Source organism: Danio rerio, chromosome 19 (genome assembly GCF_052040795.2).
Source record: "Danio rerio strain M-AB ecotype USA chromosome 19, GRCz13ab, whole genome shotgun sequence".
Lineage (NCBI taxonomy): Eukaryota > Metazoa > Chordata > Actinopteri > Cypriniformes > Danionidae > Danio > Danio rerio.
Window position 1 is genome coordinate 41,232,501 of NC_141039.2, and position 18,672 is coordinate 41,251,172.

At 34.0% G+C, this 18,672-nt stretch overlaps 1 protein-coding gene across 46 annotated transcripts in view; it reads right to left on the reverse strand.

The window, feature by feature from the left end:
* adgrb2 (adhesion G protein-coupled receptor B2) overlaps positions 1-18,672 on the reverse strand; it is a 554,448-nt gene that overhangs the window by 264,148 nt on the left and 271,628 nt on the right. For 34 of the 46 annotated variants that reach the window (XR_015515957.2, XR_015515954.2, XR_015515955.2 and 31 more), the window contains exon 4: positions 16,471-16,656. Coding sequence is in view for 11 of the 46 variants with exons in the window: in XM_087294495.2 (XP_087150621.2) it covers positions 16,471-16,656 (186 nt within the window). In the remaining 35 variants the exon portion in view is untranslated. 46 annotated transcript variants of the gene reach the window in all.

The window sequence follows — 18,672 nt, forward strand, 5'->3', positions numbered from 1 at the left end:
CAGTCTGTGCAGCTTTATACAGAGACCCAGAGCCCGTCTATTCCTCTCCTCACAGGGGGAGACAATTCCTGCCACGACGGATAAACGTAAAAAAAAAAAAAACAGGCACGCATCGACCACCAAACCATATAGGCAAGGTTAACAAAAAAAGCTAAACAAAACAGTACTAAGGTTTAATGTTTAAAGGAGTCTAGACAGAGAGAAATAAATAAACATGCACAGAAAGAGATGTGGTTGTGTAAGGGGTTTACAGGGTCGACAGAAATCCTCAAACCAATAGATCAACGTCTCCTCGGAGCACTTGTACCTTGTTCTGTGGCTCTGCAGGCTGCAGGCATTGTTCAGCTTTGTTTACATGTCGTAAATATTATTTATCAGTTGGGAGCAACAGTGACTGCAGTTATAACTGATGCGGTTACCCTTTAAAAAGCTGTGATGAATGCGATTCCCTGTAGTCTGATGCGTCAGTCGCAGATTTAAAAGGGCAAAAACAAATGCACAGCACCACCTGTTGGTTAGCTGATGCAATTGCCCCTTTTGCCCTAAGATGCACTCGATTCAATGCAGTAGTGCTCAGTTGGTTGTTAAAAAGACACACATTTGATAGTTTACTATCAACTGTATGGACTTGACATTCAAAGTATAATGATGATGATGATAATAATAAAAATAATAATAATAATAATAATAATAATAATAATAATAATAATAATAATAATAATAATAATAGTACAGAAATGTTTTAGAAATGTTTTATTGTTAATTTCTACCTAAATATCTTACGCTAGACCAATGTTTCCCAACCCCGTTCCTGGAGGCACACCAACCATACATATTTTGGATGTCTCCCTTATCTGCCCAATTCATTTCAGGTTTTCTAATCTTCTAATGTTCTGATGAATCGATTCAGATGTGTTTAAATAGGGAGAGGTTGAAAATGAGTATTGTTGGTGTGCCTTCAGGAACAGGCTTGGGAAACACTGCACTAGACGACTAAAGGAACATTATTTTTTTTACTCATATTTTAAGCCACTACTGCCTTTATTGTTTTGGTAACACCTGATTTTATTAAGTCAGAATTCACACTATTAACAAACCATTAACTAAAACTATCAACTCAATCTACTAATTTGCTGCTAATTAAAGTTATTATTTGAGTTAGGTTGAGGTTGGGTACTGGCTTGGATTAAGGATGTAGAATAAGATAAAATTATATATATATATATATATATATATATATATATATATATATATATATATATATATATATATATATATATATATATATATATATATATATATATATATATATATATATATATTTTTTTTTTTTGTAAGATTATATTTTAAAAGTCTTTTATGTGTTTGTATAGGGAGAGGTTGAAAATGTGTACTGTTGGTGTGCCTTCAGGAACAGGCTTGGGAAACACTGCACTAGACGGCTAAAGGAACATTATTTCACTCATATTTTAAGCAACTACTTTTATTGCATTAAATGCTTTGGTAACACTTTATATTAGGTCACAATTCACATTATAAAAAAAAAAAACATTAACTAAAATTATTAGCACAATAATCTACTAATTAGCTGCATATTAATAGTTAGTAAGGTAAATGTGTTTTCTGTAGGTATTGGGTAGGATTAGGGATGTAGAATAGGATAATATACTTTAAAAGTCTTTTGTGTGTTTGAATAGGGAGAGGTTAAAAATGTGTACTGTTGATGTGCCTTCAGGAACAGGGTTGGGAAACGCTGCACAAGAGGACCGAAGAAACATTTTTTCACTCATATTTTAAGCCACTACTGTTACTGCATTAAATGTTTTTGTAACACTAGACTATGTTAAGTCTCAATTCACACTATTAACAAACCATAAACAAACTATTAGCTCAATGATCTACTAATTAGCTGCCTATTAATTGTTAGTAAGGTAACCGTTGGGTTTAGGTATTGGGTAGGATTAGGGTTGTAGAATCAGATAATACTTTTTAATAAGATTATACTTTATAAGATTTAAAAGATAACACTTCATAAGTCGTTGATGTGTTTGATTAGGGAGAGGTTAAAAATGCTGTTGGTGTGCCTTCAGGAACCGGATTGGGAAACACTGCACTAAACGTCCAATAAAAAATTATTTTAACTACTTTTATTAGTAATTCAATCAAAGCAACCAAAAAAAAAAAAAAAAAAAAAAACATTAACTAAAATATTAGCTCAACAATTTTCTAATTAGCTGCATATTAATAGTTAGTAAGGTAAACATTGGGTTTACTGTAGGTATTGGGTATGATTAGAGATGTAGAATAAGATAATACTTTATAAGTATGTGTGTTTGAATAGGGAGAGGTAAAAAAAATGTGCACTGTTGGTGTGCCTTCAAGAACAGGGTTGGGAAACACTGCACTAGAGAACCGAAGGAACTTTTTACACTCATATTTAAAGCCACTACTTTTATCTCATTAAATGTTTTTTTCGCTCGTATTTTAAGCCACTCCTTTTTTTTTATTAAATGTTTTTGTAACACTTGACTATATTAAGTCACAATTCACACTATTAACAAACTATTAGCTCAATAATCTACTAATTAGCAGCTTATTAACAGTTAGTGAGGTAAACATTTGGGTTTGGGTATTGGGTAGGATTAGGGATGTAGAATAAGGGTGCTTTCACACCTGTGAATCGATTCAGTTGTTCCGAAACAGAGATTAAAATTGTTACATTGTTGCTCTTTGCTCTTGGAGCGGTTCGCTCTCACACTGCAAAGTTTCTAATCGGACCAAAAGAGCTAAAACAAGTCACGTGCGAGTAAACTCTCCTTACATTGGTCAGAGTGTCAGGGTTTATTTTGCAGCGTCCCGCTCAGCTGTCAGGAGAGGTGGTGGTTTGGTGGTGATTGACAGGGTGCGCGCGCATGACGTGTCTGAGGAGACACGCGGTGGGGAGGGGTGAGAAGGGTGCGCGACGATGCCTATTTGAGGACTGGGAGAGAGACGCAAGATTACCGGGAGATCATCACTCGTTTGCGGGCATCCGGAGACTCGTGAAACTTCCCGCCCTACTCATAATTCTCTCTTCATATAGCCGTAAGCCTATTACATATCCATAAAACACTGTGATATAACCGCGCTCGGATCGGATCGCTTTCTCACTGCAATCGAACCGCTCCAGGGTTCGTTTCAATCGAGCCGAGACCACCTCATTCAAGCTATCTCGGAGCGATTACTTTGGCGCGGAACAGAGCGCGATTGCCCTGTTCACATATGCCAATCGAACCGCGCTAACTGGGCAAACGAGATACGTTCCGAAACAAAAGTGTAGGTGTGAAAGCACCCTAAGATAAAACTTTAAAAAGTCTTGTATGTGTTTGAATAGGGAGAGGTTGATGTACCAAACCAGGTATATATACCAAACTATATTACATTAAAGTTGGAATGAGTAATTTTCTAATACATTTCATAATATATATAAAAAAATGACCTTACTTTAATTTGTATTAACCAATGTAGTAAATTACAATGATGATGGAAGAAGTTGAGGTAGGTTATGTGGTGAGTTTCTTAGGTTATTAAAGGTGTTTTCCGTCCCTATTTGTTTAGCCTTCATTAATGCAGTCAGTGCAAATCATTAAAAGATTGGGCTCTCAACACCCACACAACATAAATTACAAATGATGGTGATTTGCATGATTATTAATCCTTTGAATCGCTGCATTTAAATCTTAAAATGCAAAAATTAAGAAAGAGATTCAGTCGTTAGTTTACAAACAGACATATAACACAATAGTACTGGGATATGAGTTAATAGTTTAGATGAAACCACTGATGTTTATGGTAAAGATTAAAAATCACCATCCTATGCATTTAACTTGATGCTCAATAACTGATTCATTTATTGAAAATGAGACTAAAATAAGTATGGGTTGTACAAATTAACGTTAGATTTATATATTTAGTGTTCAGCAACAGTAGTAGTAACAGATCATTTTTTACAGTACTGAATGTTTTAGTTTATTTTTATTCAGCTGATTATTTCTTCATTTTATTTTTAATAATAATAATAAAATTAATTTGAATACAGCTTCTAAGTTCTGTTTGTTAAAACTAAAAGTTTCTTGCAGTGATGTTTTTTGGGATAAATGGAAAGCAAATTACATTTGTCTCCTCCCCTTTTGGGCTGATCCAAAAAATGGTCCGATCCGTGACTAAAAAGCCATAATGTAATCCAAGATTTGTACATTTATAGCATTCGTGAAGCTTTACAATGAGCTTTTGACAGCCAAAACAAGAATCTAAAAACATACGAAGAAAAAGCAATAATGAAATAAAAACATTCTCCAAAAAGTTGACTTAAACATGGCTCACCCACTTGAATCCAGGTCTCATGAGTCATTTTACCTGCCTGAGATAATTGCATCAGATTTCATTCATCAATAGAGCCGTAAGCCTTGAAAAGCGTTCCTTCATTAAAGTGGAGCAGATTGAGTTTGGCCTGGCGCTGCTCTGCTCTACTGCCCAGACACAATGACACGCAGCAGTGCTAGACATATCCACAAAAGCTTTCAGAGGAATTTCTTAAGGCTATCATGAAAAGATTAATTTAGATTTCAGCTTTCACTGGGACCCAGGTTTTTAGCATTGCAGATAACTCATGATCTTGCCATGGAAACCTTCTGACTGATAGCGTTGGGCTTGTTTGAAAAGGAGAAAAACACACATTCTTTCAGGTTGGTTACAGGGGAGACTTGGGCTAGTTGTCACGGAGGATATAAATATACAAGTCAAAAGAAGATGATTTTCTGCAGTTATGATTTTATTTTCATCAACCATTTCACTTTTTTAGTATGTTGTGTTATATTATGTTTTGCTATAATATGTGACATGACATATGACATGAGATGTTATGTTGTTACATATTATTGTATCTTTTGTTACTTTATGCTGTTATGTTATATTTTGCTATGTTGTGCTATGTTATTATGTTATGTAATGTCAAGTTTTGTTATGATATTTGCTATGATATGCTATGCTATATTATGTTACGTGTATGTTATGTTGTTACATTATATCACTTAACGTTAGGTCACCTTACATTACAACCCAAGCTCATTCTTAAAACGTAGTCCCGCGGACGTTTCTGGAGACCACTATTTATGTAGCCGGAGGTACGTATGGCTGCATTTAAATTTTTAAGCAAACACTACGGGGCGGTGTGACACCGTTTCTTTTTGCGCTCGCCCGCAGACCGCTTACCTCCGTAGGGCTTTCCCGCCACAACCAATTTGTCCCGTTAGCTCATAGTATATGTTGGCAGAGTTGAGACACAGAGCTGATCATGACCGGGTTTGAGTCCGCGGAAGAGCGGATCCAGAAATCAGGTAAGACAAAAACAGAATCCAAAAAATAAAGTGAACAAGTTCATAACAGGGTGAGAATATGGTGAAACTAGAAAACTAGAGGGCTTTTCTTTTTCTGGACGGCTTTTGTAAATCGTTGCTTGGGTTTAGAAAAGCAAGCAGGATGGGTGGGCAGGCGGGTTCAATCGGTAAAACTGCTTGGGTTTAGGGAAGGAGGAGGAGGGTGGGTCAACCGATTGGCCGGTCGCCCAGACGGTCACTCAACAGCGGCCTCCGATAGGTTTAAGCGAGAACAGCGCGAGCGCGAACGGAGCTCACAATCGAGATGCGAAAAAGCGCACACAGCGGCCTCTCGCGGATTCGCGAAAACAAGAACTGCACAAATACGTACCTCCTGGGACGTATTTCATTGTCTCCAGAAACGTCCACGAGACTACGTTTTCAGAATGAGCCTGGGTTGTTACATTATGTTAGATTATGCAATGTCACTTTATGTTACACCATATTAGGCTTTGTTACTTTAAGTTACAATATGTTGTGCTATGTTATGTCACTATTTGACATTGCTTACAAAATACAAGTACAGAATAATACTTCTACATAATACAAGTCACTATCTTATGACACCTTAATTTGTCTCACTTTACGTTATGTCACTTTACATTATGTTACATTACTTTACATTACACTATATTAGACTATTTTACTGTACGTCATGCTATGTTGTATGTTATGTACAGTTGCCTTGAACCGGGCCGAAGCACGTTTGTCCTCCCTCCCATCTCCCCCGACGGCCAACGCACTCTAAAAAATAACTCAAGAGGTCTGTTACCGCTAAGTTTATTATATTGTTGTAACCTAAAAAATCTAAATTGCTGATTAGATGAAAATCTTTAAGTTGTTAGAAAACCTGTATTAAGTTTTCCAAACAGGAGAATATTGATTACATCAACTTAAATAAGCGGCTAATTTAAGATAAACACATCTGTCAATTAGTTTAAAACAATACTTAACTCGTAGCAACCAAAAGAAATTGGGTTTACACATACTGGGAAATCTCTGTAGACTGATGGCATGCAGTTCATGCAGTTCAGCCTAATAATCCTACAATGTCAGCAAAACCAGCTGTTTTGTCATCACTTTAGACATTATGCTAGGGAATCATTCTGATACTAGCTCTAAAATGATGTTTGTGAAGTAGCAATGGGTTCTGCTGTTCTGACACCAGCTGCAGATGTGAATGAATGGTGAAAGAAAGTAGTTCCATATATAAAATGATTATAGACTCTCCTTGTTTAATGTTCTTTTTTTTTATACACACAATTATGCCGTCAAACTGTTGTATAAATGCAATATCACACACGTAGCAGTGCGATTTATCTGTATACTGTCTTGAGCCTATGCATGGCTCCCACCAGTGCCAATACACAGCCACATTGTACTGCTACTTGTGTCATATTGCTCGTTTATGTTACGACAATTTACATTGCTAAATGTTTGCAAAGTTCAATAGTGTTTCTAAGAAATGTTTTATTTTTCTTTTAAGCATTTGCCAGATGGCTCTGGTCTTCCTTATTTTCCTCTTTGAGATGCTATTTCTAGACTAGCACATATAAATAAACTAAACCACTAATACCAAATAAACTAACTCCCAAGAAACCCAAGAGAGCATAGAAGAACAACCTTCAAGAATCTGCAATGTTATTGCTGCGTTATTTCTGATGGAAAACAGCTATCAATGGCTCGAGTCCACAAATTAGACTAAACTCTAGATTGGGATTAGCTAATGAGCAAACAGAGAGCCATTTAAGACTGCAGCTATAAATGCTGTTCTTTAAAAAAAAGTACTTGTTTTAGTGGAAGGCTGTGCTTGATCAATTTTGAATAATACCTCTACTCCAAACTAAATAAACCTGGCCATAATTGCTTTCGCGAATCAATTAAGTTCCGTTTGAACGAAAGCCAAAAGGAGGACCAAGGGACTTTCCATTGAGCGTTAAACTACGCCGCTGCTACTCTAGCTCAGGCTAATCTCAAAGACACTCGGTCTCTTTCCACAAGCGCACATCCCTGTTAAACACTTCCCGCAGAGTGAAGGTAATCTATGAACACGTACACACACACATATGCACCTCTGTTCTGGTTAACATTGTCTTCTCTGCCAATTTTTGAGTCCCTTTAGTAAATATTGCCTGCCTGTTTATGTTGTCAGCACAAACGGCATTAAAAAGCCGAGCATTCGCATTCTCATTCCTGTCTTGTTTCATTTTTTACTGACACCCAGTTCTCTATAATCAGCTTTTCTGTCCTAAGCATTGGAAATCTATGCGTCTCAAAAGTTTGCGTGTCTAAACGTAATGTCGGTCACTCATATCTGAGCCTCATTGATCAGCTGCTCAGAATCGATCGTCACCAAGCAGAAATTTCCAGGAAAAAAAATATAAAAATCCTACACTTTGATTTTCTAGTCTCGCTTGCTCGCTTGAGATCATCTGCTGATGTGCTTAAATCACATCCTAAAGCGCTGATCCGCAAACATGGGAGACTGAAAAATACCCAGTGCTGAACCTGGCTAACATCTCATCAAAGCCCAGACTGTGAAAATCAGAACTTGAGTTGAATGCAAATGTGTGAGGTAATTCTTTAACATAAATACAGAATTGACACAGAACAACTTGCATAAATGATAGTCTAAAAAGACTATCCAATCTAGATGTGTCATGTAAGCATTCACTTTTAAAGAGAAAGTAGGTATATCAAGTATAAATCAAGAGTCTACCGGTCCCTAAAACTGAAAAAGAGAAGAAAGATTGACAGTTTTGTGGATTGGGAAATGTTTTAAGGCCTACTTAAGCAAGAATGCTTAAAAATTATGTGTTGTGAATTCAATGTAATGTTTATGAAACACTTTTAAATTCAGAAAAGTGTTCGGCTGCTCATTTATTGTATATGGTGATGACGTTTTGGAGGCCTGGAAATTTTGACTTTGTGTTTAAATGTTTTTTTTTTTTTTTTTTAAACGCCACTATTAACATTGCTAAGAAAAGGTGGTTTGTAACCCTGGACCACAAATCCAGTCTTATGTTGCAAGTATATTTTTGGCAATAGCTAAAATATACATTGTGAGGGGCAAAGTTACAGGTTTTTCGGTTTTGCCAAAAGCATTAAAATTTTACTTAAATATTATGTTCCATGAAGGCATTTAACACATTTCCCTAATGTATTTTAATCAAAACTCAATTGTTTTTATTAATTTAGAGAACTTTATGATTTTGTTGAACTCTCACATTCCATATATTCTAATAGTTATTTATTAGCCTCATAAAGCGCTGATCTCCACACATGAAAACTGAAAAAAATGCCCACTGTTGAACCTGGCGGACATCTCATCAAAGCCCAGAGTCTCAATATCAGAATTAGAGTTAAATGCAAAAGTGTGAGGTAAATTGAATTAACTTGTTTTATATAGATATAGAATTAACATAGAAGGACAGTCTAAGAATGACAGTCTACGGTATATGTGTCCTGTAAGCATCAAGATTCACTTTCGAAGAGAAAGCAGGCACATTTCAAAGAGTACATCAATTCATACAGTACAGATGATAAAATATAAAAAAGATTGAAAGCTTTGTGGACAGGGAAAGGTTTTAAGGCATACTTAAGCGATAATGTAAAAACTGCTGTGCTGTAAATTCAAAAAATAGTGTTTATACAACACTTTATTTTTCTATCCAATTAAAAACAGAAAAACTGTTCAACGTTTACTTATTGAGAGCCTGAAAATGCAAACTTGTGAAATTGGGTTTAAAGGTTTTATATATTTTGTTTAAACAGCCCCATTATTTTCTCTAATAAAATGTGATTTGGGACCCTGGACCACAAATCCAGCCTTATTTTGCTTTTGTATATGTTTAGAAATTGGCAAAAAAACAAAAAAAACAAATAAATAATATATATATATATATATATATATATATATATATATATATATATATATATATATATATATATATAATAACTATTCATTTTCTCAGTTATGCCAAAAAAAAAAAAAGATATTTACATAAAAATCATGTTTCATAAAGACATTTAGCACATTTTCCTACTGTGAATATATCAAAACTCAATTTTTTAAATTAACTTAGACAACTTTAAAATAAGTTAAAAACATAGAACGAACACATGAAGGTTAGGATAAATGATGGTCTGCAAATGGCAATCTATATGTGTCCTTTAAACATCAAGATTTACATTCAATTTTAAAGAGAAAGCAGGGATATTACAAATCATGAGTCTATCAATCCCTATAGCTGTTCAAAGAGAAGACTGACATCTTTGTGGACTGGCAAACATTTTTAAGTCATTAAGAAATAATGTTTAAAAACGCTGTGCTGTAAAATTGTTGTTTGTTGTTTGATGCAACACTTTATTATTTTTTTATTCAATTAAAGTCAGAAAACTATACAACAATGATTTATTGGGAGCCTGAAAGTGAAAATATGTGAAATTGGGTTTAAATGTTTTTTTTTTTTTTTTTGTATTTTGTTTAAACAGCACCGTTATGTTACATAAGGGTGCTTTTACATATGTAGTTCGCTTCATTTGGTCTGGACCAAGGGCAATAAATTATGCATTGTTGCATTTTCTGCCGTCTTTGGGTAATTTTCACACACAGTTGAATAAAACCAAAATGCACTCATCTGACAAAATCCACATCTCTCATTGGCTAGATGTTGTTGAACATAGTTCCTAAACTGCTTATCGATTGGTCAGAATTCACGTGCGGGAAAATGCCAATGAACTTCCCCAAGTAAACAAACCGGCAGACACAAAATGTTGCTTCTCACAATGGAGCTACAACGTCGCTAACTGATTGTTTCCCTGCTTTAGACAAACTATACATTTCGAGAATGAAGCGCGGCCGCGGCTGAAAAACAATGTTTTGATGCATCGCAGGTCATTTCAGGAGGATGTTTGAAATAATTTAGCTAAACTGCACTGTAGTACGATTGCTGCATTCACACCTGCCCAAACGAACCGCACCAAGAGGGAAAACAAACTCTAGTGCGATTCAACCAAACTAAATAAGGCAGATATGACAACACTTGGAATCCAGTCTTATGTTGCTGTTGTATATTTTTGGAAACTGCCAGTATTAAAAATATAAAAAATATAGAATTGACACAGAAAGATTAGGATAATGGATGGTCTACAAATGGCAATCTAGATGTGTCCTGTAAGCATGAAGAGTTGCATTCAATTTTAAAGAGAAAGCACAAATATTAAAAATGAAGAGTTTATCGATCTCTATACTGTAGCTGTTGAAAGGGAAACAAAGATTTACAGCTTTGTGGATAGGGGAAGGTTTTAATGCTTACTTAAGTAATCAGTTTTCAAATACTGTGCTGTTAATTCTACATAATGTTCATACAACACTTTTTTTGCAATTGGTTGTTCATTTACAGTTAAAGTCAGATTTATTTGCCAAACTTTGATTTTTGTTTCTTTTTTAAATATTTTCCAAATGATGTTTAACAGAGCAAGACAATTTTCACAGTATGTCTGATAATATTTTTTCTTCTGGAGAAACTCTTATTTGTTGTATTTCGGCTAAAATAAAAAGCATTTTTAAGGACAAAATTATTAGCTCTTTAAGCATTTTTTTTACCCTGATAGTCTACAGAACACCCTAACGTGTCTAGTTAACCTAATTAACCAAGTTAAGCCTTTAAATGTCACTTTAAGCTGTATAGAAGTATCTTAAAAATATCTAGTACAATAATATTTACTGTTATAATGGCACATATAAAATAAATCAGTTGTTAGAAATGAGTTATTGAAACAATTATTTTTAGAAATGTGTTGAAAAAAGTTCTCTTCGTTAAACAGAAATTGGGGGGAAAAATAAACAGGGGTCACATTTTTCAGGGGGAGCTAATAATTCTGACTTCAACTGTATATAATGGTAACATTTTGGGGGTCTGGAAATGTAAACTTGTGAAAAATTGTAAACGCCAACATTAATGTCTCTAAGGAAATGTGATGTGTGACCCTGGACCACAAATCCAGTATTTGTTGAATATGTATATTTTTGGCAATAGCTAAAGCCTAAATTGTATGGGGCAAACTTATTGAGTTTTGGTTATGCCAAGAAAATCACTCGAATTTTATGTAAAGATCATGTTCTTTGATGACATTAACTAAATTTCCTACTGTATATATATATATATATATATATATATATATATATATATATATATATATATATATATATATATATATATATATATATATAAACTATTTTTTTTAGTTATTTAGACAACTTTAAAGGAGATTTTTTTTTTTTTTTAGTATTTAAACAGTTTACATTACAATTTTTCAAATAGTTATTTATTAGTCACAAAACGCTGATCTGCACACATGGAGACCAGTGCTGAATCTGATAAACATCTCATCAAACCCCAGACTCTGAATATCAGCACTTGAGTTGAATGCAAATATGTGAGGTAAATTGAGTTACCTTGTTTTACATAGATATAGAATTAACACGTAAAAAACTTGCATAAATGAGGGTAATCTAGATGTGTCCTGTAAGCATGAAGATTTACATTCAATTTTAAAGAGAAAGCAGGAAAATTTCAAATACATAACAAGAGTCTATCAATCCCTAAAGAAAAAGAGAAGAAAGATTAACAGATTTGTACACTGGGAAAGGTTTTAAGGCATACTAAGGCAATAATATTTCAAAATGATGAGCTATATTTGCAATTAAATTCAGAAAAAACAATGACATTTTGGGGGCCTGGAAATGCAAACTTGCAATTTTTTTTATTTATTAGTTAATTTATTTTTAAATGCCAATATTAATGTCTCTAAGAAAATGTAATTAAAAATTCAGTATTTAGATTTTTTTACCATCACATTACATATATTCAAATAGCTATTTTTTTTAGCCAAATATCATCCAATGGAAAGCTTATTATTCAGCTTAATGTAATGTATAAGAATTAAAAAACACACTTATAATTGGTTATGTAGTCCAGTTTTGTCATTGGTTTTGTAATCCTTTTCGTGACAAAGTAATGCCATTCACACTTGTATTATGTGTTAAGTCTAATATTTGCAAAAGTGAGGAGCATTTAGTACATAAATATCCCCTCAGTACTCACAATTACAGGTTATGAACAGGTTATTACGAGCCAGAGATTTACACTCATAAAAACAACATTGTACTGTATTTTCCACCACAAAGACAGTCTTGTTCATTTCCGAATCCATCAGTGCTATTAGATGAACCGACTAAATGAATGATTCAATGACTCACTCACTCACAAGGACAGTCACTTGTCGTCACAAATTGGTGAATCGATGTAACCTGCAGAAAGAATGACTGAAATCTCCCCACACCGCCACCACTACTACACAGACTGACAAGCCTTTTATTAAACAAGCACGTACAAGCTGAGTGATACAAACAAGTGAAAGGCTCCTGGATTTTTGCATCGCTTGAATGCTGAACAGACCAATCAGCATCCAGAACTGCAAATGTATATTTAGCTGTCTGTTTTTAAAAGGATATTTCACTCAAAAATGTAAATTGACTCATCATTTACTCACTTCGGTGTTGTTCTGTATCTTCAAGCATTTAAAGAGAAGTGCAATTTATTTATTATTTATTTCATTTTTAATTGTTTATTTATTAGTTTGTTGTTGTTGTTGTTGTTGCTAAAAACATTGTCCATTGAGACAATTTCCTTTTCCTTTTCTTCAATGCGTTCAAAATATAAAACACATTCTCATTGACTGCATGATTCATAGACTACTTTAATTTTAATTCAGCATTTTATTTTTTAAAAGCTTAATTAAACTATAAAGTAACCTACATAAGATTTTTTTTTTAAAAGTAGATTAAATATTATTAATTTTTTCAAGTAATTGTTACTTTACTAGTTCTCTAAAACTAACATTATTACGTAACTCGCATTACTTGTAATGCGTTACATTGCTGAATTGGTAATGCCAAGTGTATGTGACAGAGAAGTGTAAAAACACTAATTGTTACATATCATTTAACAAAATATCTAACCTTATTCTTAATCATGGCTGCACATTCATGAGACTACAACATTCCAACAAAAAATAACATACAGTTAAAGTCAGAATTATTAAACCCAACAATATAAATATACATAATTTGTTTTATATATATATATATATTGTATATCGCAAGTTATTGTATATCGGTGGTTTGCTCTGTAGACTATAGAATATATATATATATATATATATATATATATATATATATATATATATATATATATATATATATATATATATATATATATATATTATTACAAAATCTTATTTATTATGTTAAGTTTTTATAGTGTTTTCTGATGTTTTTGCTGGTCGTCGATGTAACAAGTTCGATCTCTATCACATCTACTGTGATGTTTTGGAGGACAAAATAAAGGAAACTGAACTAAACTGGAGATGAGAGCACTCCTTAATATCATCTTTTTAAAAGCTAAAAACTGGTCAATATTCTCTCTCTTTATATGGATATGCAGTGTGTAGAGGATTTATTATTATTATTATTATTCATTTCACAAGGGCATATGGCATTGAAATCACACCAGCGTGAGCAAACAATGACTGAATGTACATTTGTGGGTGTACTAACCCTTTAACATGCTGATATCCTTTCAGGTGAGAACTCATTGTGCAGACGTGCAAAACAAAACTAAAACACCAGTGAGACCTGTAACTGATCTCACTTGCATCGCACAACCTTGATACAACAGTACATACCAGACACAAGTGCACTCCAGTACAGACAAAAAATAAAAAAGACTGATATCAGTACAGTACAAAGAGTCTCAAAAGTGCCCATTCTATGCAACAACCTAATAGACACTTAACAGAAATGCAGTGCAATGCATATGTACTTCAAACATGCAGTGTGTGTAGTGCTTAGTAGAAGCTGTAAAAAATCTAATAGCTTATTTTTTTCATGCATCATTTCAGCAAGCATTTAGTTAACATATACTACACTGTAAATTGAGTTTTCCATATTATGCGATTCATGTTTTTTTTTTTTTTTTTTTTTTAAATAAGCTATTGAATTGCATTATGAGACATTGATCTTTCCTTCAAAAGCTTTTGATGTGGAAAAGTTTGTAAAAGTGACATCTATGGACATTTTGATAATAACCCCATATCAGAAAAAGTTGGGACAGCATGGAAAATGCAAAAAAAAAAAAAAAAAAAAAAGAAAGTAGTGATTTCTAAATTAACTTTGACCTCCATTTCATTGCAGACAATACAACAAAACATATTTATTGTGCTCCTCGTTATTTTTATTTTATTTTTTTAATAAACACGTATTCCAATTTTGGTTCTTTTCAAGAGACGCCCATACATATTTTAACAAGACAATGCAAAACCACATTCTGCACACATTACAAAGTCTTGGCTAGGAAGGAAGAGGATACAGGTACTTGACTGGGCTTCCTGCAGTCCTGGCCTGTCTCCAACAGAGAACTTGTGGCAGATTTTAAAGCACAAAATGAGACAACAAATGGTCCATTTCCACTGAGTGTTACGGTACAGTTCGGTACTCTTTTATGGTCATTTCCACTGTCAAAAGGTACCAAAAAGTGAACTGTACCATACAGTACTACTTTTTGGGTATTCTTTTCAAAAGGTACTAAAAGGCAGAGCTAGACGTGCAGCTGAATTCTATTGGTTTACAGAGAAACGTCACTAGCGCGAACAGGCCAGGAGAATGAAAACAAAGAAAGTGCCATTTTTAAATACACAGCCGAGCCATTACACCATAATAATATATACATATAATAATGAGCCATGGTCAACCCGAGCTCAAAAAAACCTTGTCGTCATCTTGATGAACAGCCTCAAAGCCAAGAAGAAGAGCAGAATCTACCCTGTGCCCCGTAGATGCGTGCGTGTGATTATTGATGTGCTTCTAACATCTGATCCTTTTAGAAACGGACAAATACGAATCAAGCACGAATAAACAAAGAAAAAAATTATTCTTTCAGCAACCTAAAACATAAACAAACTGCCATGTTTAACTATTATGATCGTCTTTTGTACTATTATGAACTCGAAATCACAGAATTACTCTCTAACAAGAGGTTACATGTACTGGTGAAGATTAAAAATACAGATGAGAGGTTTGCACGGACTGAGCTATTTATTGCGTGTTGTTTTTGAACCCAAATAAGGAGTAAACGTATGCTGTGTGTAGTTTTTCTGTAATTGGTAACATATCGAAGACTGTAATAGTATGCATGTGTTCGCATATGTTGCATTTATTTATATATTTTATATAATTGCAGATGTTTCATATCATTGATCTGCAGTTATAATCGAATCATGTTCAACGAAAAGTGAGTAATAAACATTTATAAACAAGTATTTATGTGTATAAAGCATCTGTTTTGTGAGAAGTGCTTCTCATATGATATGTAAACGACCCGTACAGGTACTTTGACATTCCCTCGAGCGAGAACGACGCTGACTGCAATGTCATACACAACGTCCACCACGTGGAAACGTAAGCCTAATAAAGGTGACTCGTACCCACCCATACTATACCACTCAGTGGAAACAGGCCAAAAGACCCCGTACTGCCTTACCTTAAGACTTGTTTGCAGGAAGAAAGCGACATAATTACAACTGAAACACTTCATCACTTGGAGTCTTCAGTCTCTAAACGTCTTTTAAGTGGTGTTGTATATTACGGTACAAAAACCTGATAATAAACTCCCAGTACTTTCAGTTATTTTACAAACTTATTTCTTTAAATATTATTTCTCAAATATTATATTATTTTAAACTGCTAAAATGTCAATAGAAGTCACTTTGTTAAGCTGTACAGTTGACTTGTCAACATTAAAAGTGGACAGAGCAGAAATAACACTCCCGCAATGCAATTCACAACTGTAAATTAACAGAAAACACTTGTGAATCACAAAATAGATAAATTGTTAATTTACAGATTTTTTTTTTTACAGTGAAGAGTTTGACCTATCCATGCAGTGTTAGGGAGTGTGAAAGTGCACAGGGGCATCCATTGGAGGTACTGTACCTGCTTGATGCTGCGGCTCACCTGGGCAGGTGGCAGTGTTGTTGCAGAGTCGGGTTTCCCTCAGCGGGCCGCTGCAGAGGGTCCCGTATGGAGAGGATACACAAGAACGCGAACGAACCTGCCAACCCTGCCCACAAGTCAGCGAACACACGCTCCACTGAGACCACTCCTCCGCTGCCGGGTCACCTACAAAACATGCCATGGAGAGAGGAAAGTAAAGCCTTTAAAATCCTCAACCCAGGCTGAAACTGAAGACTTGAAGAAAGTTGAGAAATGAGAAGGTCAAAATGAGTCCAGGGTTTTTGTGCTATGCTGATGCCTTTAATAAATTATTAGAAATGAATTGGGGTCAGGAATTCAGTTTTGTGGCTTTTTGAATCGAAAGAAAGAAAGAAAGAAAGAAAGAAAGAAAGAAAGAAAGAAAGAAAGAAAGAAAGAAAGAAAGAAAGAAAGAAAGAAAGAAAGAAAAAATAGGTTTAAAACTACAAGAGAAAAAATATATATCAGATCATTACAAAGAAATGGTAAAAGTTTAACTTTGAAACAATTTTTTAAATTATTTAATTTTGATGATTGTTGGTTGAACGGTCCTTTTATGAAAAAAAAAATTGAGTTGATTTTGGTCATCAGAAATTGACATCAAAAATATATATTTTTTCCCACAATTTTTGTTAAATGGAGAGAAGATTTTTTTTTCAATTAATTTCTAAACATAATAGTTTTAAAAACTTATTTCTAATCACTGATTTATTTTATCTTTGCCATGATGACAGTAAATAATATTTTACTAGAACTATTTAAAAAAGAAAAATATTTCAAAGGGGGGTAATAATTCTGACTAATTCTGCACAAGACTTTTGGCCAGCGGAGAAATTTAAGTCTGGTTCTCTCAAGGTTTTTTTTTCTTCACTCTTTTATTGATGTTTTTGTTTTTCTCCTCTCCGCTGTCACCATTGGCTTGCATGGTTCAGGATCTGAAAAGCTACTCATCGATGAATTTGCTCTTCAGTATTTGGACTCTCAATAATGACTTCAAACCACACTGAACTGAGCTAAACTGAACTGAACTTAAACACTAAAAACTGAACTACCCTGATCCAGTTACTATGACCATTTATGTGAAACTGCTTTAACACAATCTACATTGTAAAAGCGCTATACAAATAAAGCTTAAATGAATTAAATTGAACTGACTTCAATTGTGTGTGTGTGTATATATAATATACAGGTATATTTCTATGGACATCGATGAGTGCCACCCCACACCCTCAGCGGTAATAATATGGACTGACTGGCAGCTCACAAGATACAAACATTTGTAAAGGGGGTGGGGGAAAATAAAACATAAAACATTATCACAAAAATAAGTACATTTTAGGTATGTTTTAATCAGATTCCAAAAAAAAAAAAAAAAAAAAGAACAATCCTGTAGATTCTAAAATAAAAATTATAAAAATTAAAAACATTATCTGATGGTGAGCCATTTCAAAGAAATGGAAAAAAAAAAAAAAAAAATTTGTATGTCCTTTATCTTGATGATGTTAATCTTGATCAAAGAACTGAAAAGTGTTACACAGACCAAGTTATTAACTTAGTCATTTTTTCCCTAAAATATTTAATTTTGTGCCCAGCAGCTCAACAGAATAAACATAAATAATAAAGTGTTTGTAACAAGTAAAAAGAGAGTCAATGATGGCAGTGATGATTTTCATTTTATTTATTTATTTTTTATTTTGGGTGAACTATCCCTTTAAGAAAACCTTTTATTCAGGCATACATCACAGTAAAATGAATAAAAGTCTATTGAAACTTCCAGTTAACGCCAAGGTAAATGCACACAAAAACTTCATTTAATCTCTTTCAGGTCTCCAGCACATTAAGATATTCTGAAAGGTGTTGCAAGGTCATAATGCTGAATGTGACAGGTGGCAATACGGCATGTGAAACTCTTCAGTTATATTTTGTTCGTGTCATTTTTGAAAGCCGTGTCCTTGGATAGAGGCAACATCATGAAGTGAATGGGTAAATCAAATTAATTGCACGTCTTGTAATCGCATTACATCTTCATTTGCATGTGGTGAGTCAGAGCTTAGCCTTATTTGCGGAGCGGATGGGTGGAGAACAGAGGGTAGGGGGCTGATGAGGACAGGAATGCCAATGGGAGTTTATGCACATACGTTTACTTTCACAGTGATTTATTTC